General features: G+C 33.1%; 1 protein-coding gene across 2 annotated transcripts; it reads right to left on the reverse strand.

Moving 5' to 3' along the window:
- Positions 1–505: 505 nt before the first annotated feature.
- On the reverse strand, positions 506–20,768 carry LOC129913870 (nuclear receptor binding SET domain protein). 2 transcript variants are annotated; one of them, XM_055992817.1, is made up of 8 exons: positions 20,271–20,768; positions 20,019–20,183; positions 13,499–14,313; positions 10,808–11,616; positions 3,970–5,639; positions 3,254–3,912; positions 1,645–1,761; positions 506–1,574 (listed from the first exon to the last, which is right to left on the reverse strand). In XM_055992817.1, the coding sequence occupies exons 1-8, from the start codon at positions 20,284–20,286 to the stop codon at positions 1,227–1,229; spliced, it is 4,599 nt and encodes a 1,532-aa protein (XP_055848792.1). In that variant the 5' UTR covers positions 20,287–20,768; the 3' UTR covers positions 506–1,226. The 2 variants fall into 2 exon arrangements, with proteins under 2 accessions (XP_055848792.1, XP_055848791.1); XM_055992816.1 differs by having other exon boundaries at positions 10,808–11,619; positions 20,271–20,767.
- Between the last annotated feature and the right edge of the window lie 1,970 nt (positions 20,769–22,738).

Below are 22,738 nucleotides of genomic sequence, written 5' to 3' on the forward strand. Positions count from 1 at the left end.
TGTGCATTACACTGAAGAATATAAATTGTCTCTTGTGTCCCAAGTGATTCATGTCAGAAATCTTATCTTTTTGCAACTTACCTGTCATTGAATTGCATCATTGCAATTTTTTAATTTCCATTTTAAGACAGTGAAGCAAGCAATAATGGTTATAAGGGGTATCAGCATGATGATTATAGAATAAAATAAAAGCAAATATTGTCACACGTCATACTTACATTTTAAGACACATTTTGTTGCAGAAACAAATTTTACGAAATTTCTGAATTATCATTTCAAAATTTCATTCGGTTTTAAAAAGATTACATATTCGTTTTCCAAAATTTTCTTTCTCGGAACGATTTTCTGACTAGGGTCCCAAAGTTTTAGTATCTTGTAACTTAATGAGAAGTTAAATTTGTTAGCTTAAATTCAGTATTCTTGACATTTGTAGCTACAGTTAAGTCTTTTTGTTGAGCTATGTCGATCATAAATTTTGAAACCACAAAAAAACAAGATTAAAAAGTATTAATATCTACACAAATAATTCATTTTTATTTTTTATTTTAACCAGTATCCTAAAACAGCGTTGTAAAATATTTATTCGAATAAAAGCAAAAATCAAATGTAACTTTCTAATTCTAGCATAAATCATTCTTAAACATAATAGAATAAACACAAATAAATTATTAATTGTTATTATTATTTAAAAAAAAAAGGTAATAAACACACCATCGGTTTTGGCTTTTATCTTCTTTTTTTCTCAACACGCTCTCTTCGGTGTTATTTTGTTTAACATTTTCTTTTTTAACATTCACTTTTGGAAACATAATGTAACTGTATTTTGTTTTGTATATATATATAACAGAAGAAACCCGTAATAAATAATGCATTTAACATTAGATTTCAGCTTATTCTTGATGGAAGTTACCATCATTCTACGTATAAGGCTCATGTTGCGCTTAATACAAAATAATCAAAAAGATTATTTTGCAAAAACTTTCGTATACCAGCTGTTTTCAAGTAAAAACTTTTTAAATCAAAGGATCAACATTGAATTTAATTGTTGCAACAGCAAATATATATAAATTTACACAAACATTTTTAACTGAAAAAGTAGGGTTTGATCTTTTCAAACATTTTTTTTTTGTTTTTTTTTTTTGAAAAATAAATATAAAAATATTAAGGTTCATTTAAAAAATATCTAAACAACAATTGAATAATTAATATTTTTGAAGAAAAACTGCTCACGACGTCGTCGTAGATGGCGGGGTAGCTCCTTTTGTTGGTGATGATGATGATGATGATTCTTCAGTAATAACGGTTTTTGGTTCACTTTGGGTTGGAACTTTCGGACTGGTGGATGGTTGTTGTTGGGATGGAAGTTTGTCTTCATCGACGACGGTTGTATCAGCGATTAATGATGAATTACTGGAGTTGATTTTTGCTGGCAGTTTTGATGTTGTTGACTTTTTAGGCTCTTTAGGTTCTTTAGGTTTAAGATTTTGCTTTCTTTTCTGAGGCTTCAGTTTTGCATTTGTAACGCGTCTGTTTTTTATTTTTGCAGGTTCAGTAGTAGCTGGAGATATTTTTTTCTACAAAAATAGACATGTGGTTTAAATATAATACATATGTATTTAAACTTGTAAATTAATTATTTCTTACAGTTTGTTTATTTTTTCCGCCTATAACACCAGCACACTTTTCAGCTCCACAATGACAATTTTTCTTATCATTACCAAGCAGTTCATCCCAATAGTAGTTGAACGTGAGTTCGGAATTCTGTAAAAATAGTAATTTTGATTTATTAATCTCTGTCTCAGATAAAAATTTATTTCTCAAGAAAGATGTGTCAAAATTTTCAGTCGCTTGGAGCAAAATTACGAAGAAATGAGTATTTTTATATTTCACTTATGAACGTTTTATACCAAAAATTTAAACTTTGAAACGTTTTCTCCAGAAATTACGTTTTCAAAGTCGGTGCCCCTCATAACTTCAAAACTACTGCACCGATTCTTTTGAAATTTGAATTACTATCTCTGTACATAATTTACGAGGTATCCTTAGAGTTTTGTTTTCGCTAAAAATCGCGTTTTTTCCTTCAGTGTTCTAAAAAAGTGAAAAATTGTAATTTCAAAAAACCCTCCCAGGGTTACCTTCGAAAAACTATTATTTAACGAATGTATTTTGATTTTTTTGATTCTGGATGATCTAACAACAAGTTATGAAGGGTACCGCAATTCTACTTTTTTTTTCCGAAACATGCCCTAATTGCAGGCATTGCAATATCTTTTTAAAATATTTCTTCGTGAAAATTTTATAAAATATTCTCCAAATGTCATTCTTTAATGTGCCATAAGTTTTAATAAATAGATTTTAACTGTGTTTTAAAAAATCACGAAAACATGCCTTTTTTTATACGAAATAACTTTAGCCCCCTCCCCCTTAACTAATACTTTCATATCTTTTTTGTTTGGTCAGATAAGACAATTTTTAAAATGCCAAACAAAAGTCTAAAGATTGAACATTGATTTAAGCCTAAAAATGTGCAACCATAGTCAAATGAAAATAACACTGTAAACATTTTTCTTTCAACAAACCAGTACAACTTTTTATGCTCTAAAAAGCTAAACTATTCATCAAACTTTAGCTAACATTCTCTTCTTTCTTACTCGGCAACCCTACGCAAATGCAAAAACTCACTTCTTTTTCACCCAAAGCGTGTCATATTTGATAGAGTTAAAGGTTACATCAGATTCTTTAACAAATTAGGTGACTTTTCTTATATTTAAAATAAATTTTTTTATTGTAGGCTTAAAGTCGGTTACATCAGATTCCTATCGGTTAACTTATACTTTGAAATATTGGACCTATTTAGGTATAGAAAGGTGTTAATCTAGCTAAAAATCGTCATCTGGAAAATTTTATCGCGCAAAAAAAAATTGATGTCTTTTGGCAAATTTGGGATTTTCCATTAAAGGGATTGTTCCGCTGAACAACACAAGCCTCCCGGTTTTGTATTGTTCCAGTTGTGAGTCAAACTGAATGCTTTGCTTAAACCTAGAATTTGTATGGCCTTAATTTCGTTTACTTTTCGGTTACTTCAAATGCGAAATTTGGTAAAAGCAACTAAAGGACTTTAAGGATGGAGGGATTTATTACCAGGTTCCCACGACCAAAATCGACACTTTTTAAGTTAATGAAATTAAAAATTAGCTTTAGAGAAAATAAGTCTAATAACGAAATTAAGGAAAACCTGTAAAAATTAACTTACCTTGGGTATATCCTTAATCGCAAACAAACCAATACGATCCAATCCATTTATACACCATTTTTGTGTCTCACAATTCGGATCACACGAATGATTCATAAATCTGGCCAAATTACCCTTCGGTCCGGCATCGATAATATAATCTTTTTCCAATGTTAGAAAATAGAAATTCTCGTCGCGTTCCTGTTCTTTCTGCGAAATTCGTCGTCGGAATTCAGCATCGTCAATTACCTCACCCACATACTCAATAACAAAAGTGCCAGCACTTATAGGCTCCAAACAAATCAAACCAAAACCTTTTTCATTCATATACATAACTTGCAACTTGGGATAGAGTTTCTTTTCAAACATTTGATTCTGACAACGTTCGCCAGCTGGGCATATTTTAGGATTGCACTCATTATAGAGAACCCGATTCAAGCAGCCCGAATCTTGACCACACGGGTTTTCACTATCCTTATCGCAGTCGCATTTATTTATTTTATCATAGTCAACTAGCAGCTTTAGCGGTGGAACAGCACGATTCGATTTGATTTTGACATACGGCAGTGGACTAACTCGCTGTTTTTTGTCATTTGCTTTTAATAGCATCTTCTTTTCTTTGATAATTACAGCTATGCGTTGAGCTTCTTCGACTCCTTTTGTATAATTTAAATCAAGACCTGTAAAAAACGTTCAAGATTTTATTAAAATTAACATTGAAATAGAAAAAAACATACCTCCTTTCAGAGTTTTTGGGGGTTCGCAGGTATCGCCTTCTTGATACAAATACACTCTTCTTCTACTAATCCACCCATGGTCATTGCTACCGAAAAACCTAATCACAAACTCAAATGGATTGTGGGCTTTATTAACTAAATTCAATGGCACTTCAGTTGGCGGCAGAATTATTGACGGCCACCAGCGGAAATTTCTAAACTTTGCCCAAACCATCTCACCATAGAGTGGCATTCGTCCGGTTTCACATTCTTCGCATATGTATCCCTCATCAGCGACTGGAATTTTTAAGCATTCCGCATGCACGGCTGTGGGACAAGTTTCACAGCAAATAAGCTTTCCGCCGGCTACGCATATAAAACACCAATTCACATTCAGCAACTGGTCTGCTTGTTGTTTGTAATGTCGAGGACAAATGATCAGCGCAGCAGACAGAAATTGCGAACCGGCTGGGATGCAAGTGGAGTCCATGTGATAAGTTGCCGGACACTTGAGACACTTGGTAAGTTTGGATTTTTCAATATGGAGAAACTTTCCTTTTGGGTCGTCGGAAACGCAAGTGTGACAAACATGGGCAGGGCAACGCAGATTTTCAAGCTTCCCAGCTGATTTGGTCAGTTTAGCCTGTGGCCAGTACTTGAGACAGGCCGGGTGGTAGAATTTACTGCACTGGTGACTACTACATCTGGCCATATCGCCTAATTCGGGAGTATCCTTTTTGCAAACGAAACATTTGGTAGCTTCTCCGGTATAACATGCCTTGCAAATAACTGGTGGGAGCTCTTTCGTCACTGCCGCTTCTTCTTCTTCGAGGTCACCAGTTATGTGGACAAATGGAGTGGCCACTGGCTCGTCTTCGGGGCAGTTTACACTGCATCCAGGATGTAAATATGTCTGACAGTTCATTGAGCATTTGACAACATCTGGGCCAGCTTTAAAGCATTCTTTGCAAACTGGGTCTTTCGAGACGTCTCTAAAAAGGTATTTACTATCCAACTGGAAGATATCATCAATTACTTCGTCAATTGGTCGATTAACAAGTCTTTTTGGTTTGGGTCCTTCCGACTTCGCTACAAGTTGTTCATGATTTTGTACCGGTGTCGATGGCAGACTTCTCTGTATTGATATGTTACGAATTCTTTGTGAAAGACGTTTCATGCCATTCGACATACTTTGAGCTTCTAGACGATTACGAAATGTGATGTGTTTGAGGGCCCACATACTTCGAACATTTGTCATAAATTCCATATTCAATTTGGGATCTTTGGAATTTTCCAAAATAAATGATCGCATGGCGGAGGCGAATTTTTTAAATTCAATATCATTATAGATGTCTTCATTTTGCATACGTTCCAATTCGGTTCCCATTGTCATCGTCGTCGACGTGGTTAAAGCTGATTCATCTGGATCTGGTTGACCATCGGGATTCATATCTAGATCATCCATAAATGATGATCTACTTGTATTGTGGTAATCTAGTTTGATTCTTTTTTCAGAGTTTTTAGCTGCGACTGGCGAAAAAGCCGGACTCACTGGTGTTGGTGACCGATCCCGTTTGAGGGTGGCCTTTTTCAGGTACAAATTATCATTTGAATCGAACATACTGTAGAGATCCGATGTTGAGGAATGTATGGTTGATTGACGACGTTTTCGTTCCAAGTTGTTGTTGGCCCTAAAAAAACAAGTAACAATATTTAAAAAAATGTATTCAAGAAAATTTGAGACAAATTCTCAATTATCAAGAGAATTTAAATTCTATATTTTAGAAAACAAATAAAAATGGTAATAATCTTCAAGAATACAAAAAAGGAGTTGGATTAGAAGAACAATACAATCTAGTTTGGGTTCTTTTTTGTATACCTACGTTTATGCGATAGTAAAATTATTTAAATGTAGGCAATACGAAGTTGTTTTCTACATTTCTTTGCAAGTACTATGCACTTGTTGCTTACGATTTAAAAAAAAAGCATTGGAAACGACAAAAAGTGTTTTTGTTTGCGACCTCTTGCAACGAACCTGTTCAGGAACATTTAAAGATTAGTTGAGTAAACATCTTTGGCAAACTAATTGATAAATCACAACTTCCCCGAACAGAGAAAGAATCTCTGTAATTGACGGTAAGTCCGTTGGACTCTAGGGAATGAGCATTCGTTGAAGGGCGAGTAGTATTGTTTAAATTGTTTCAGGGAATGCAACTAGCTATTTTGTTTGGACAAATGCTGTTTTCCATCCACTTGGGAAGAGACCCGTAGAATACAACAGATGAAAAAGCTTACGCAGTGGTTTTGCCAGCGTGGAAGAATACCTCTTCAGAACGATGCATGGGGGGAGGATACTTTCCGGACCAGCGGATTTGTGTATGTCAATATCTTTGAGAATGTTTGCTACATACGAGTGCGAAAGAAGATTCGTCCCATGAATTCGTTTACGCGCTCAAGTACTGGCGGCAGTAGTTGGCAGCGAACTGCAAGTAGGTTAGCTTTCTCTACAGAGGTAACAAAAGGAGTGTCATTGAAGACGAGCGTTGGAACCGACGACGAGGTAGTATTGCGTATGTTTTTTACAAATGACCAAAAATGTTTACTACCTTTGGAACATTGTAGTATTGCCGGACTGTTCTCTTTTGTTCTTTTTCTTTAACTGGTTTTATTTGGCACGAGAAATTTGTAGACATAAAACAAAGGTCTAATGTGCCTAGCCGCGATAATACACACTAACAGTGTATTCATCAGGGACAGAGTTAAGAAACAATTCAAGAGTGTTTTCAGCTCGTCTCGACTCGAATGGAGTCGAACAGCGCATCAAATTCGTTAGAAGTTGATATTTGCTATTGTGAACTATGATTTGGATTTTAGTCGAAAGCAAAATTGTAAACGAAAAAGATCGAACGATGCCAAAATACCTTTTTAGCTGATCGACAAAAGACGTCTATCGACAGAGATTCACAATACCAAAAATCATTTTCGATGATCGACAAACGACACTCGCAATAAAGGCCAAAGTGAATCAAAAGTACCATTTTTCTGAAAATTGAAAAGTGAGAGTATCCACTAGAGTGACCGCAACTCCCATAGGAAAAAATTTTTGTCGAATTTTTTTCGGGGGAACCCCATAAAATGTTCCGCCTTTGCAGATTTTTAGATAGCCAAAATTTCAGCTCGATTGGATAAGTCTAAATGGTGCCGACACTCGCTCAAAGTATCAAAAATCTCTGTTTTTTCACTGTTTTTCGAAGAAAATTAGCTCTAGCTCCCAAACAGATGGGGTTATTTTCACTTTTTATATATTAAATGAAAGGTAGTGTTATTACACATAATTCAGATTCAAAATTTGTTTAGTTTTACAAAAAAAAAAAATATTGTCATCAATTTAAATTTTCAGTACTTACCTCAAAAAGAGCTGAAGTGCAAACTCGATTTAAAATAAAACTTTCTATGTTATAGATTGATGTTACCTATCTAATTGAAATGCTTCTCGTATTATATATAATAATATATAATAATTTTATCAATTATAGAAGCACAGAGTAAAATTGACTGAAAAAAAAAACAAAACAAAAAGGGCACCCAGTGGGGGTTGAACCTGCTATGCCTGGATTGATAGGCGAGTGCTTTAACATCGGGCTAACTCAATGTTGACAATTGTCGTGACAAACTAAAACAAATCTTAAGATATTCAACGAAGTGTTATGGAATTTTCAGGATTTAAGCTTTTAATAGAAAAAAAATTAAATTTTAGAGAAATAATTTTTCTGTTTATTTACGTTTTTTTTTATAGAAAAAAAATAAAATGCAGTTGTAAAATACATATTTGTTGTTTTTTTTATGAAGTTTAAGCTTCAGAGTCGTTTCGTTGGTAGTTCAATAATTTTATTAAGATAAACTCTCGCTTTTTGCTAATTTTCCTTTGTATATAAAATAAATTATCTTAAAATAAAATGTGAGTATTAATTCTGTTGCGTTTTTGTTTTAAGATTAAAAGAAATTTTAAGAATTGTTAGTGTTTTCCAGATATATTTTGTGTTCGTTGATATGGCATTGGCAGCAAACACCCGATAAAAAATTTTTCTTGTAGGCTATCCGTCTCATCAAATTACAGGGTGTAAATTACCCTCAAATCGTCAAGTTTTGTCAACACTATTTTTTAATTTGCGAATTGTAAAATTAAATTTAAAGGAATCTGCAAGACTTGTCATTCGAGAGGTACTTATTTTTTGGGAAAAAGCCAGAATTCAAACAAAATATGAAAAAGATGCCATTGTTAAATTAGAAAAACTTTACAATGAGTGGAGAAATCACCAACGAAATAAAAACAAAACGCTTGAAAGCACCAAAAATAAAATAAAAGAATTTGCGTTGAAAATGGACGATCTCTTTGATATAGCACATCGAGATGCCTTGACCATTACTGAAAAAGAACGCAGAATTGAAGAATTCAGATTTGATATTGGTAAGCTTTAGTATTATTATCATTTTAATTAGATCTTTGCTAATGTTGACTGATTTTAAAAGATACTGAAGATGACGCGGAAACACAGGGGACGGAGGAGGAAGCTCAAGAAGAAGTATATAGCCAGAATTCTGCGGATTGGGATAGAATGGATGTTTCTCTATCTCAGGCAACCTCTGGGCCATCGGGTAGCAGGAAAATGAGGTATAGTCGTGGGGTGAAAGAGCTGTTAACAATGAAACTTTCTATGTTATTAGATCGATGTAAGGTATCTGATAGAAATGCTTCTCGCATAATTATTGCTACGATAGAAGCACTAGGGCAAAATCCAATTGACTTTGTAGTTTCAAAATCAAACTTACATTCAACAAGAAAAAACTTTTGCTTGGTTTAATGCCCCAAGAGCTTATCTGGCTCCTAAACAAGATCTTGATCTTTTGCGTAATTGCATTGAATACCGCAAGATAGACAAAGATATTTCAGAGAAGGCTCTTGCTAAATTCTCAAACCATTTATGGTATTTGAGTTCAGAGCTGGTAGGTCTGGCGTTCTTTGACCCAACTTTACCAGATGGCGAAAAATCAGAAATGGCCAACATAATTTTAAAAAACAGCGAAACAGAAACCAACAGAATAGTAAATCCAAAGCTACATCCACATGAAATTGAACAATTTGTCACAGCAGGGTTAAAAAATATTGTGAACAAAGAAAAATTGAACTTTTTCGGCCGATTGAAAATAGACACAAGTTTTCTCAAAGAACCTCCAAATCTTTGGCCCGAAAACCCCCATTTTAAAGAAGGCTTTAAGAAAGTGAAAACACTTAAAGTCGTAAATGACATGGCAGAAAGAGGAGTCAAGTTAATAACCGATTTTAATAATCTTTTAACTAAAGATGAGGAACAAAAACAATATGTACTTCAGGTAGTCAGTGAGTGCCGAAAATTATATCCTGATGCTTCCAAAACTACTTTAAGTAAGTCACTTGATTAAATTTTTTAGTATTTACTTCAATAATTATGTATAAGAAATTTAACACGATGTTAAGTATTTTGTTTTTTAGAAATCTGTTAAATGTTTCGATTTTTTTTTTTAATAAAACAGTAAAAAAAAGTTTCATTTTAAATCGAGTTTGCACTTCAGCTCTTTTTGAGGTAAGTACTGAAAATTTAAATTGATGACAATATTTTTTTTTTTTTGTAAAACTAAACAAATTTTGAATCTGAATTATGTGTAATAACACTACCTTTCATTTAATATATAAAAAGTGAAAATAACCCCATCTGTTTGGGAGCTAGAGCTAATTTTCTTCGAAAAACAGTGAAAAAACAGAGATTTTTGATACTTTGAGCGAGTGTCGGCACCATTTAGACTTATCCAATCGAGCTTAAATTTTGGCTATCTAAAAATCTGCAAAGGCGGAACATTTTATGGGGTTCCCCCGACCAAATTTCGAAAATCGATTTCTTGCGGACACTCTAGTATCCACACTAAAAATTAGGTGTATCCTGACGCTCCACAGTGCGGTATTTTGATCTAAAACGTGGTCATACATCAAATTTCTCAATTTTTCCCCCCAGGATTAAGCTTATGTCCCATAACAGGTAGATAACCAGGCTATTTTTTAGTGAAATCTATCTATAAATTGGTCAACCCACTTCGCGACACCATCAGTTGCAACTTGCACCATTTGGGTAGACACGATTTTTTCTGCGATTTTTTTTAAGTATTTTGGTTTTACTTAAAAGTGATTGTAGTGAAAAATTTTGATATGGATATTGACAATCATATATTAATTGTATTCTAAAAAAAAATTTACTTGTATATGCATCTCTTTTTTTTCATACGAAAGGGTTGAAGTACACGCTTAAAAGTTTTGCAAAAAGTGCAACACGCCGCAACATGGTCTCACCTATAAATTACACCGACACACAAAAAAAAAGTGTCATGTACCAGAAACCAGACCTATCTTTCTATATGTTTTTGGACCCGCTGAATCCGAATTTCAAGTCTGTTTTGCCCGGTCACCCTCCAGTTTTGAGAAAAATGTAAAAAATACCTCAAAAAAGGCAAAAAACTTCCTTTTTTTAGTTTTTTGCATTTTACTCAAAACTGGAGGGTGACAGGGCCAAATGGACTTAAAATTCGGATTCAGCGGGTCCAAAAACATATAGAAACATAGGTCTGGTTTCTGGTACATGACACTTTTTTTATTTTGTGTGCCGGTGTTATTAAACTACTAGGTATGTAGAACAATATTGCATTTCAAGAGTTTACCCGAGTTTGACTTAGTAACTTACTAAAATGACTTAAGAATTTTAATAAATCGTTTAAAATTTTGAATCGTGTTTTTAAAATTAAAGAAATTGTATTAAAACATAAATGTACTTACTTAACTTCTTCCAGCAGTTTATTGAACATATCCATTCGTTCCTCTATTGCAATCGTTTCAATTAAATCAGCCTCTCTAATTGCTTGTTGCCAGAGTTTTGTTCTCTTCCCGATTGCAAAAACCTTGGATTTTGGATGTCTCTTGCCATACTTTTCTTCAATTTCTTTCTGTTTCCTTTTATAGGCATCCAAACCATTGAACGCCACCAAATTGTCTCTTTTCACCCAACTACGACGGCCGTTGTCAGCAAAGAATCGTACATGAATCATCACATGCTGAGATTGATCGCGATTCTCGTTGATAGTTATTGTCTTGCCCTCTGGATCTGGACACACGATGCATGGCCAATAGGAGAATTGGAATATTTGACCCCAGAACAAATCACCCGTCTCAATGGATACCCAATTCAAATCGTTGTCAAGCGATGAACCTTTGGCACTGTCTACTGAATAAGTGGAAGGTGATTTTAACGAGAGCATATCTTCACTGTGAAATTTTGTATTTGAATCCAGAAGCTGTTCGTTGTTATTATCTTCTAATTCTGTGTTTATGTTGATTGCTTCAGTGATATCTTTCTGATTTGATGAAGACTCAGAAAGCGTATCTTGTTTATTTGTTTCATGTGGAATGTTGATAGTTTGGTTGTCTTCTTCGGCATCAATAATTGTTGGAAGATCATCTGTTGGAGGTATAATTTCATGATCGTCTGAACTTGGAAGTAACTCTTCTATTGGATCTTCACTAGCAGGAGCTTTGTCTTCTACGACAACAACAATGTGCTCCTTTTGAGCTGAATCATTTCGAGTTTCCTGCTGAAAAAAATATTTAGTATAAATTACAGGTAACCAAATCAAAACATGAAAGAACTGAATTAGTCAATTTAAGAAGTCAGGTATAAGACGTGAAAATTTAAAAGAGGCAAAAGAGGTATACTACATGCATTAAGGAGTCATCTGAGGACTTTTGGGAATGATTTGAATTTCATATTTCATATAATGAGGCACATTGAGGCACAATCATAAAAAATATGTGGTTTGGGCACCAATTTGAAAAATGCAAAATTATGTAGTATTTCAAAAACCGAGGCTAATAGAATTTCCGACTTCGGATTCGAGTTTACCACCTCTAAAACCTTCAGAAAAATATATTTTGGTTCTCGTGACAAAAATGTTGATCAGTGAATTTAATTTTAGTTAGTCTTTGGCTTACTAGCTTAAACTTAGGATATCTCGTGTTCAAAATTTTAAAGCTATAACTTCTATAATAACGAAGAAAAAATAATAAAAATTATATTCATTTGAAATTCACAGTATATTCATGCTGTGACAAGTGTCGGAAAACATCGACCAAAATTACGACAGATCTATCTGGTGAGCCCACTGTCGTACCTGGGCGAAACGCTTTATTGGAGTTGAGGTCATTTGAACTTTAAAATTGAATTAATAATAATTAATAAGGCCCGCAAAAGCCAATATTTAAATAAAGAATTAAAAAAAAAAAACATTAACTTTACTATTGAGACCCCGAGAAATATTTCTACATCAAAAAATCTGAATTGCAAGAAATTTCGAGTAATTTCGAGTTCAAACGACCCGTGCCAAAACATCACAAAATTATTGTTTTTCAAATTTCAAAATTCGATATCTCAAAAACTTTGTACGTTATAGCCATCATAATACTAGATTCAAAGAAGATCAAAGGCCATTAGAAGAGTATAATTTGATTTCAATGGAAAAATATTACGGAAAAATCGATCTCAAAAATAATTTTTTTTGTTTTTTTTTTTTTCAAATTTCCTCAATGTTTTGTGAAATAAAAGTTTAGTTTTTTTTAACATAGTCTTAAATAAAAGTTCTAATAAAAATTAGGCTATTTTTTTCAAATTAAATTCGTCGAAAATCAAAAACATTTAATATAAGTAAACAAATATAAAAAGGTATTTTAAAATTTTTTTTTTAGTCCAATAGTTTTTGTAAAAGAAAAAAAACAAAAAATTGCATTTTTGGATTTTTCTCAATATTTTTGAGGTTATATAAAAAAAATGGTTTGAGTAAAAGTTGAAGTCATTTTTATTATCTTCAACTTTTGAATTTAACTTTTTTCGATAGGTCTACTTTTGACAGAAATCGTAAAAAAACACGATTTTTGACATCCCACTCTTTGGCCCACCCACCCCCTTTCCACCTATTTGTTTGTGGACTATTTATATTTCAACTTTTATTTACCAATTATACTAAATTTTGCCACCACCCTTATGGTACTCTGAAAACCGGATTGGTCTATCAGTGAGTCAGTCAGTTAAGGTTTCTGCGATTTTTAAAACTACTCATCTAAATAGCTGAAATTTAGTGAGGAGGAATAGTGAGGATCAACAAATGAAGCGAGCTGGAAATTTCTGGCATCTATGATATAGAACTTAGAGAGGGTCGAAAATGGCCTGAGTTGTTTCCTATAATAAGCTAAAGTTACTAGAAAACTTGGCTGGGTCCAACATTATTGCTTTTTATAATCTCAAAATTATAATTGCTTAAATTTAGAAATTATAAGGTCGAATATTTTAAGCTTTTTTGAGAACAAAATTTAAATTGATTTTACAGGGGTAACATAAATTCAATATAGAATTTGTTTTCCAGATAAGAATAAACATTATTTGTGAAACAATAAAGTAAAACAAATTAAAACTGTACTTACATCTTTGGGACTGCTTTCACTTTCCTCCTCCTGAGTGTTTATAACGTCATCCACTTCAACAGTAAGTTTTGGCATCTGTTTAACTGTTTCCTTTTCAGGAATGGATGTTGGAACTGCGGGTGATTCTTTTATAATTTGGAATTCTTCATTTGGTTCATTTTCTTCCATCACAATATCCTCATCCATAGCTTTCGAAGCAATGTCATCTTTTTCAACTTCATGGATACTTTCAGTATTTGCCGCCTCAGCAACACTATCTGTTACTTTGTCATGCACAGCTGTTAACACAAGAATTTCATCCTCATCGCCCATCACACGTTCTTCGTGGTCCCCAGTCAAATCAATAAAATCTCTTCCAACTTCTTCTTCCACATTTACAGTGCTATTGTTGCCAAAAGGAACCATATCATGACTCATTTGTTCCAACCGAACGACACAATTCTTCTTCTTGTTGCTTCCAATTTCCTCTGTAAAGTCTGGCGTTGAAGTCTGACCCATATTTGGTGAATTGGGTAAAGATTTCATTGCACCGTTTTTACGGAGCAACTTTTCAATGGGAGATTCAAAAAGATCACCTCTTCGTGTCGAGACTTCTGGTGACGACTTGGGTGAATTGAGGCGACCGTTTACCGTCGTCCGACGAACACATCCAATCAGACTGTGACTCGACTGAAAGTACGAACTCGGACCATCCGAGTCGTTCAACTTAGTCGTCCGATATCTTGATCTGCGTTTGTCTGTAGACGTTGGTGTGCTAAAACCAATGTATTTTGGACTCAAATTCGACTGAAGATTTTCCAAAGGGTTTTTTCTTCCTGCAATTAAATCAAACATTTCATTTCATTTTCATTTATTACATATTTTTATATACATAGTAAGATAAAAAGTTTCTCTAGTAGGCCGAATAAACAGATTTTATATATTTGAATGTCATTGGTGTAAAAGTGCCTAGATGATTGTGAAATGATGGAGGCGATTTCATTTATACTATATAATGAGAAGAGGAAGGGTGCCAAAAATAGATCCTTTTGGAACACCTCGGAAAACAGGAAGGAAACCTAAATAATTACCAACAAGATACACGTCACCTAAGTAAGTGCAATTAGTTTGATTGCATCAGAAGACAGATTGAAGGAGAAATGTAGTTTTCTTAGAAGAAAAGAATGATTGACCATGTCAAAGGCTGTCAAAAAGTCTAGAACGACCAAAAAGGTAACATCATTGTCGGCAAGACTTTTCCTGATGTCCTCGACCATTTTCATAAGCGCAGTAGTACAACTGTGTTTGGGTCAAAATCCCGACTGAATGTCAACTAACATTAGGTCCGTTCCACACTCAGTTTGCAACTGCCGAATTTAGTAATATTTGGTTATTTTTGGTCAGTCTGTTCCCAACTTCAAAAATTGTGTAGAAGAGAGCGCTCACGAGAGAGTAAAAAATTTCCCCACCCTGACAAATTTAGCCCAAAGAATTTCTTCCGGCAGAAATATGAGTTCTGTCAAATGAAAAGTAGACGTATGTCAAACAAATAAACAAAAGAAGAAAACAAATCAAATTGTAGTGATTTTTTAATTGAATCGCGTTTACGTGTTTTTTGCACTAAAAAAGTGTTAATGTTTATCGAATTAAAATATGAAATTGTGTTGAATAATGGTGTTCAACTTGTTCCAGACTTTTTGGCAGTCTTTCGTAGTTTTATTTCCTACTGAGAGAATTCTCTCCCAACTCTCATTAATTTGACCGACTGCCGAATTTAGTGCACAAAAAGTCTGGAACAGACCAATTTTATTCGTCATAAATACTTGTTTAATTGTTTTTGTTGAGATACGACACTTGTTATAAATTTACTTTGCGTTTTTTTTTCGACTCAGTAACAAATGATTAAATTTATTTTTGTTGGCAATCATTTTCTTTTCTAAAATTACATCTCTAATAGCTTCTTTATAGAACAGATTTTTTTGTTTAACTGCGAATAAACCTTTACAAAATTCTATTACCTAAAATTGTTTTATTTAACCAAGAGAAGTTAACAGGGTATGGGTTTAAGTATGGAAGAAGAAAAATATGAAGTGCAATTGTTGGTTGGTAGAAATTTCAACAATTGGAAATTTCGTTTGATGGCGATGCTCGAAGAACATGATCTAGAAGAATAAGTATTTAAGAACTGAAAAACATTCAAGATGCTGCAACCAAATGAAGCAATAAAATTGTCGATTAAAAAGAGAGAAGAAATGCAAATCATGCGCAGGAGACATTGGTTCGGGACCTACGATTTACAGGAACGAACTTAGAAAATGCTGATATTATTTGTCACTTCTAACATTGCCCCCTTCATTCGAGACACCAGTTTCTGCTTTGGAAACGATGGAGGTCGAGAAGTTGAAGATAGATTTCGTCAAAAGCCAGATTTTAGATGAAGCAAAGAAAAAGTCAGTTCCAGAAATAGAAGTTCACGAGTCAGTTGCAATGTAGGTATTCGAAGAGCAAAATTAAGTGTTATAACTGCGGAAAACTTGGACACAAGATGAGTCTTAAAACTGAAGCAAACAATGACTTGCAATTTTATTTGGACTCTAGAGCAACGGATCACAACTTGTCGCCCTAGTATTGGGTTGCTGTATAGGCTATTGAAAACCTATGTATATACGGTAAGCCAATTCTAGGGCGACGATACTGTCAATGATGAAAAATATTTAACAAACTGCAAAATCTTAGAAAATCCAATTGATACCTTGGTTGCAAAGGGAGTTCATCTAATGGGAACTAAGATTGGAAATATCTCAGGTAACTTATACTTGAACGAGAAGAAAAGTTCTTTGATGATTGAAGATGTAAAAGAATTGTCTTGTAACTTGCTTTCGATTCGGAAACTAGAATCAAAAAGCATTAAGACAGTTTTTGAAAACTCAGAGGCACAAATCTGGAAGGGGAAACAACTCCTAACTGAAGCTGTAAGCAATGGAAAGCTCTACGAACTATGCTCAATGAATTTTTCTACCCTTAATATGGTGAACACAGCACGAGCATTAGGAAAATAGAAAGGGGTTTGAAAGAAGATGCCGATGAACATTAGTTTTCAAGTTCTGAGTTTTGAAATGCGATGGAAAAACAGAGGCGAATAACGCGTTCCACATTCGTGTAGTCCGGCTGAAAAAAGAATCTCTGTATTTGACGAAAAGTCCGAAATTGGATTCTAGAGTAAACTAATGAGCATTCCTTGAAGCATGAGTATTACGGTTGAATTGTTTGAGGGGAGGAATGCAACAAGCTTTTTCATCTGAACATTGGTTATAAAAATAACGTTATATAAGATAGATAGATAAACTTATTTTATTTTCTTTAAAAAGTAGTTATAAAAACAAGATTATGCATGGTTTATAAAATTAGTTGGGATAATAGTTTTAAAGTTGTCTGTCAAATCATAGTTTTAGTATTTATGTTTTGGCTAAGCTTGAGTTTAAATTAATTATATTCATTTACAATTAAGTTGCTATAATTAAGAGCATATTTTAAGAATTTTTAAAGGTTCAAATAACATTTGCCATATTTGAAGAAATTCAGTTTATTTCGTCTCCAAGAAATACTCTCAGGTATGATTTGAAAATAAGATAAATGCTGACAAAATGGAAATAAAAATAACGATAGAGACATTATACGTTACGACACGGTGGTGCTCAAGAGAGACGTAATCAGTTATTGATCTATCACCTTTAATTTTTATAACTCTACTAGCTAACCCCCACTCACTTCGCTGAGTGCACATTCAAAAAAAAAAAAAAAATAGAACCTGTTTGAAAATAAATTAAAACCAAAAAAAAAAACTGGTTTATTGTAATGAACATTAACAAATTTGTTGTAATTTAAGCAGTTATTGGACATTGTTAATGGAATAATGGCACTTGATTCTGAAGGCCGAATTACACTTCAAAACAATTTATAAGTGTATTTCCAAGTATTAAAACAAATTACAAAAATCATGCTTGGCTGAGTGAACGTGCAATAATGGCTGGTGCAAATAAAAATGTTTCTGAATGCAACAATGCAACAATTTTAAACGATATAAATGCACAATTTTTTGCCTACAAATCGGTTGACCCTAACACAAAAATGAATGCAATGTATCAAATTACCAAACAGAGTTTTTGAATTCATTGGGTATACCAGGACTGCCTCAACATCATTTAGAGCTGAAAGAAGTAGCGCCCATTATTATGCTTCGGAACATACAGCCACCTAAACTTTGCATTTTAGGTACAAAGAAGAAGTTAATGGCAAATCTAATTGAAGCTACCATTTTTTGTGAAAAACTCAAAGGCGAAGATGTGTTGATTCATCAAGGTCCAATGATTCTGTCAGATTTCCCATTTGAATTCAAGCGTCTTCAATTTTCTGTAACATTGGCATTTACTATAACCATAAATTAGGCACAAGGTCTATCTTTAAAAATATGTGGTATTAATTTAGAGAATCCTGTTTTTTCTCATGGTCAACCTTATGTTGACTGTTTGCGGGTAAGAAAACCATCTGCTCTATTTACATATATAAAAGATGGAAAAACAAAGAGTGGTGTGTATCAAAAAGCTTGCTCTTAGAGTTCAAGTTGCTTAAATTTTCAAGACTTTTTATATAGAAATTTTGGAAATGTAGGTACCTACATTATATAAAAAAAATTAAAAAAAAAAAAAACATAAAATTCGTTTTTTAAAAGAAAAAAACAAAATCTGAAATCAAATTACCCTCCAAAATAAGTATGCAATTTTATTTGATATATTAAGGTATATTTTTAGAAAAAAAATTTTCAAAATCGCGGTTTTTTAAAAAACTAATTTTTTATAAATAATTTTTTGGAAAAAAAAATTTAAAAAAAAATTGGTATTCAATGTTGTAGAAATCACTCATTAACATCTAAAACCAAAATTTCAAAAAACTCCAATGTCCCGTTTTCCAAAATTTGATTATTCAAAAAAAAAATTTTCAAATTTTTTTTAAAAATCCAAAAATAATTTTTTTTTGAAAATTTTATTTTTGGCTTATATTAAAATTATATAAATGCTTTTTTAGAAAAAGTTTCGTCTAAATCGAATAAGTAGTTTCGGAGTAAATTGGATTAAAAAAAAAACGGTTCTATGGTACCGTTAATAATGATTTTCAAAAGAAAATTTTTTTATTGAAAGATAGACCTTTTTGTAAAACTTTTATGTGAATTTTTTTGACAAAATTTTACTAAAATCGGTATATGACAAGTACCGTTTTTTTGGCCCAAAAAAATTAATTCCCAAAACCCCTCTGGAGAGTCGTCAAATAACGCTACATACCAAGTTTGACATAAATCGGTTCATCCGTTTAGGCTGTAGCTTCGTTTACAGACAGACAGACAGACGGGCTTCCGGGAACCACTTTTTTGGCATTCTCTATCATCGTAATGTCAGGGGGAAAAATGTTATCTCAACTTTTTTTTGTACGAATGCAAAACTTGATATACATAATAGTACCTATATCGCAAGTAAAAATAAAATTTTTTGGTGCATGCTGGTGAATTTTTAAAGTTTTTGTCGAAATGTCTTAAATTTTTTTTTGTCCAATTTACCTGCGCGTGAATTCCATAGGAAACGTCTTTTGGAGCTTTTCCCTTTTTGTAAGTTATTTTGTATCAGAAAGTATGAATTCTTTGACTTTTTTAAGACTATAAACAATAATAATTATTATTTTGAAAGCCTGTCTTAATATATTTTTTTTACAAATTAAGCTTAGTTAAACTTTTTAATAAGCTAGAGTGTTTCTTCACTCGTACAAATTGACAGCTATGTGAAGATGGGAGAAAAGGTATTATTTTTTTTTTGATACAAACCATCTACATATTAATACCTTTCAAACAAAAAAAAAATTACCAAAATCGGACCAGCCAGACGCGAGTTTATCGGCCACACACACTAAATGAACTCATTTTTATATATAAGATTTTGTATTCTATTCAATAAGCTCAACGAGGTTATTGGAGCACCTGCCCAGATGTGGATGTTATACTCAAGCTTTGGACGAATATAGGTATGCCTTATAAATAACTGCTGCTAGATCAAACGGGGAGAAAAAATTCTTGCATCTTGGGAGGAAACCTAAACATTTCGAAGCGGATTTAGCGTGTTCATTCTATAGGAGGTGGTTTGTAATACACATACCAAGAACAGAAAGCTGGTCAATTTCTTCGATGCAAGTACAACTCATGGAAAGTGGCATGGGAGGCGCTTTAAGTGTTTTAGAAGCATTAAATTCTACGCAAACATGAAGCAGTGTTTGCTGGAATAAGCGCTGCAAAAAGTATTGGTTTATGGCAGCAACATTCCCAACATTCTGAAGTTGAAGCGAGCTGGGACAGTAGATGGCACTGTTTTATTTAACCAAGAGAAGTTAATAATTTTTGAATTAATCTTTCGCAAACTTTTGAAAGGAAGGTAAGAATTGAGAAACATAAAATAAAAAAAAAAATATAACAATTTTAATGGCTTAATTTGTTTAAACTTACTTTTTGGCGTTGATCCAGTTCGCTTGTCATTATTGTTTAAGCTCGTGCTGTCAGTTGTTCGTGGCGGACTAAAGAAGTCCAAAATACTTTTGTTGTTCTCATTTTCCGATGACGCACTCGAAGTGTTCTTTTGTTTTCGAATTGGTGGCCTTCCGCGGACTTTACCTGATGATGGAGCAAGATATGATGATGATTTTTTAATCCGTATCAAGTGCGTTGCGATGATATCTTCAAAATCCGCAACGAACTTACCTTCAGTTGATTTCATAATGTTAGTTCGCGCAAAAAAAAAAAAAGGGGGTTGAGAAGAGTTTAAAAGCGGAAGAAAAATCAATTCAATTCTTTGGGCACACACATTTATCGAAATGCCAAAAAATGTTTTGGCGCCAAATTATTTGCCGCGACGATGGATGGAAGCTGTCAAATGGAATTTTTTGGTGTGCAACAAAAAGGTCCTTTTCCTTTTTTTTTTTGTTTATTAAATTCACATGAATTGAAATGATTAAAAACAGAAATAATTGATTGATTTCATATTTTTTTGTTTTGTTAGTTTTTCTTTTTCGATTTAAATTAAAACTCAAGGAACTAGTTTTGCTGAGTTGATTTGATTTATTTCTTTGTTAGTTTGGGGGGATGAAATTATATGATACAAAATGAGTATTTATAGTGAATTAGTTAATAATTTTTTTAGTGTTTTTTATGATTAATATAATGCAAAAAAATATAATAAATGAAAGATTTGTTAAATTTGTTGGTAGAAATTGCAAAATATAACCGCGAAAACAAAAAAATCCACGAAAACGCAAGATGGTTGTGGTTTTTTTTTTTTTATTATTTTGTTGGTAAAACTGGTTTTTGAGTTTTTAGAGGTGACAGCTGCAGAAATGCCAAGCAAAGCGTTAAGTTGGAAACAAAAGTGGATGAAAAAATGATCTAGTACAATTTATGTGCATCTTCTTTTTTTTTAATTTTGGGGGAATCACTTTTCATTCCCCGGATGAAACATTTTGAATAAGATGTTTTTTATTGATGTATGGTATATCTTTTATCAAATGTGATATTTTCTGATATTAGCCCTGTTCTTTTGGGAGGTGGCAAAGTACTACTAGCAGTTTACTAGCGATTTTCAATGGAACGCACTTTCAACGAATTCAATACAAATCGTATCTGCTAGGAAAGAAGAGCATGAGTCTTTGAGTTTTTGTTTAAAAAAATAATTTAAATTTAATAATGGGACATCGAAAAAAAAACCAGGCCTTCTGAAAACTAGACTCGAGTATTCTTGATTGTTCTAAGTCCCATCATATTTTGTTCTAAGTCCACTTTTTATTTAAGAAAAGTGCGTCCATGTGTAGGAATTGTTCTATGTCCAATTTTGGGTTTTTAGTTTTTAAAAATATTAAAAAATAGTATGTTTTTACTAATGAAGTATGTTTGTATGGTTTATTCAAAAGGTAAGAACAAACTTTATAAAAAAAAAAACATAACTTGAATTACCGACTAGCGAAATTGTAAAATTTGCTTTTTGTGACTTAGAACAATTTTGCTTTCCGCCGACGATATATTAGGTGCACGGAGAAAAAAGTGTCACTTTAAAATAAGATGATGTGTACATTAAATTTCACCACCTTAATACTACGTTTCCACCTACCCTAAATCCGAGATTTAGCTAAGTAGATTTAGCACAAATTTCGAGTTTTATTCTAAATCTCGCATTGAAAGTATAGGTGAAAATCTTAGATTATGGGTAGCTGAACCCAAATCTGAGATTTAGCGAAGTAGATTTAAAATAAATCTCGAGAATTATTCTAATACTACGTTTCCACCTACCCTAAATCAGAGATTTAGCTAACTAGATTAAGCATAAATCTCGAGTTTTATTCTAAATCTCGGATTGAAAGTAGGTGAAAATCATAGATTTAGGGTGGCTGAACCCAAATCTAAGATTTAACGAAGTAGATTTAAAATAAATCTTGAGATTTATTCTAAATCTACTTAGCTAAATCTCGGATTTAGCGTAGGTGGAAACATAGTATAAATCTACTTAGCTTAATCTCGGATTTAGCGTAGGTGGAAACATAGTATAATGTAACGATGAATTAGTCAGCTATTACATGAAGCCTCAAGAGGCTTGACTCTTTTTTCTAATTTTCTTTTGATAATCATTCTGTGAGGCGCGTACTATTACACGATGCCTCTTGAGTCAAAGACTCAAATTTGACATTTCTCTTTTGATTTAAGTATTGTTGTTGTTGTATTCCACCAAGAAGCAAAAAGAAATGAAAGGGAATGTTGAAAAAAGAAAGAGTGGAAAAAGAAACGTCAAAAAAGAGTCTCGGAATTTTGGCCCACGACTCTCCGGTCAGATAATTTTTTGTTTTATCTTCTTTCTCTTTTGTACTCATTGGTTTTGAAAAGAGGCACGCCTCTTGAGGCTTCATGTAATAGCTGACTTACTGAACTACTTTTAAGATAAAAGTCTGAACACACTACCTACTACTGCAAAGGTAGAAATGTGAACGGACCTTTAGTAATTAAGAAACTAACACATCCCAAAATATCCCACTAGACTGGAAGTATGAAGCGCCCCTCCTGGAAAGGAAGTATCGAGAAGCAAAGACGAGAACCTTAGAAGATATTCTCGAATCTCGAAATTCCGGTATAAAGGCTTGGCCACACCGGAGGGTATGCGGTAGCGGTACGGGTAGAGGTAACGGTAC

The sequence above is a fragment of the Episyrphus balteatus genome, chromosome 3, assembly GCF_945859705.1.
Source record: "Episyrphus balteatus chromosome 3, idEpiBalt1.1, whole genome shotgun sequence".
In the NCBI taxonomy this organism is placed as follows: Eukaryota; Metazoa; Arthropoda; class Insecta; order Diptera; family Syrphidae; genus Episyrphus; species Episyrphus balteatus.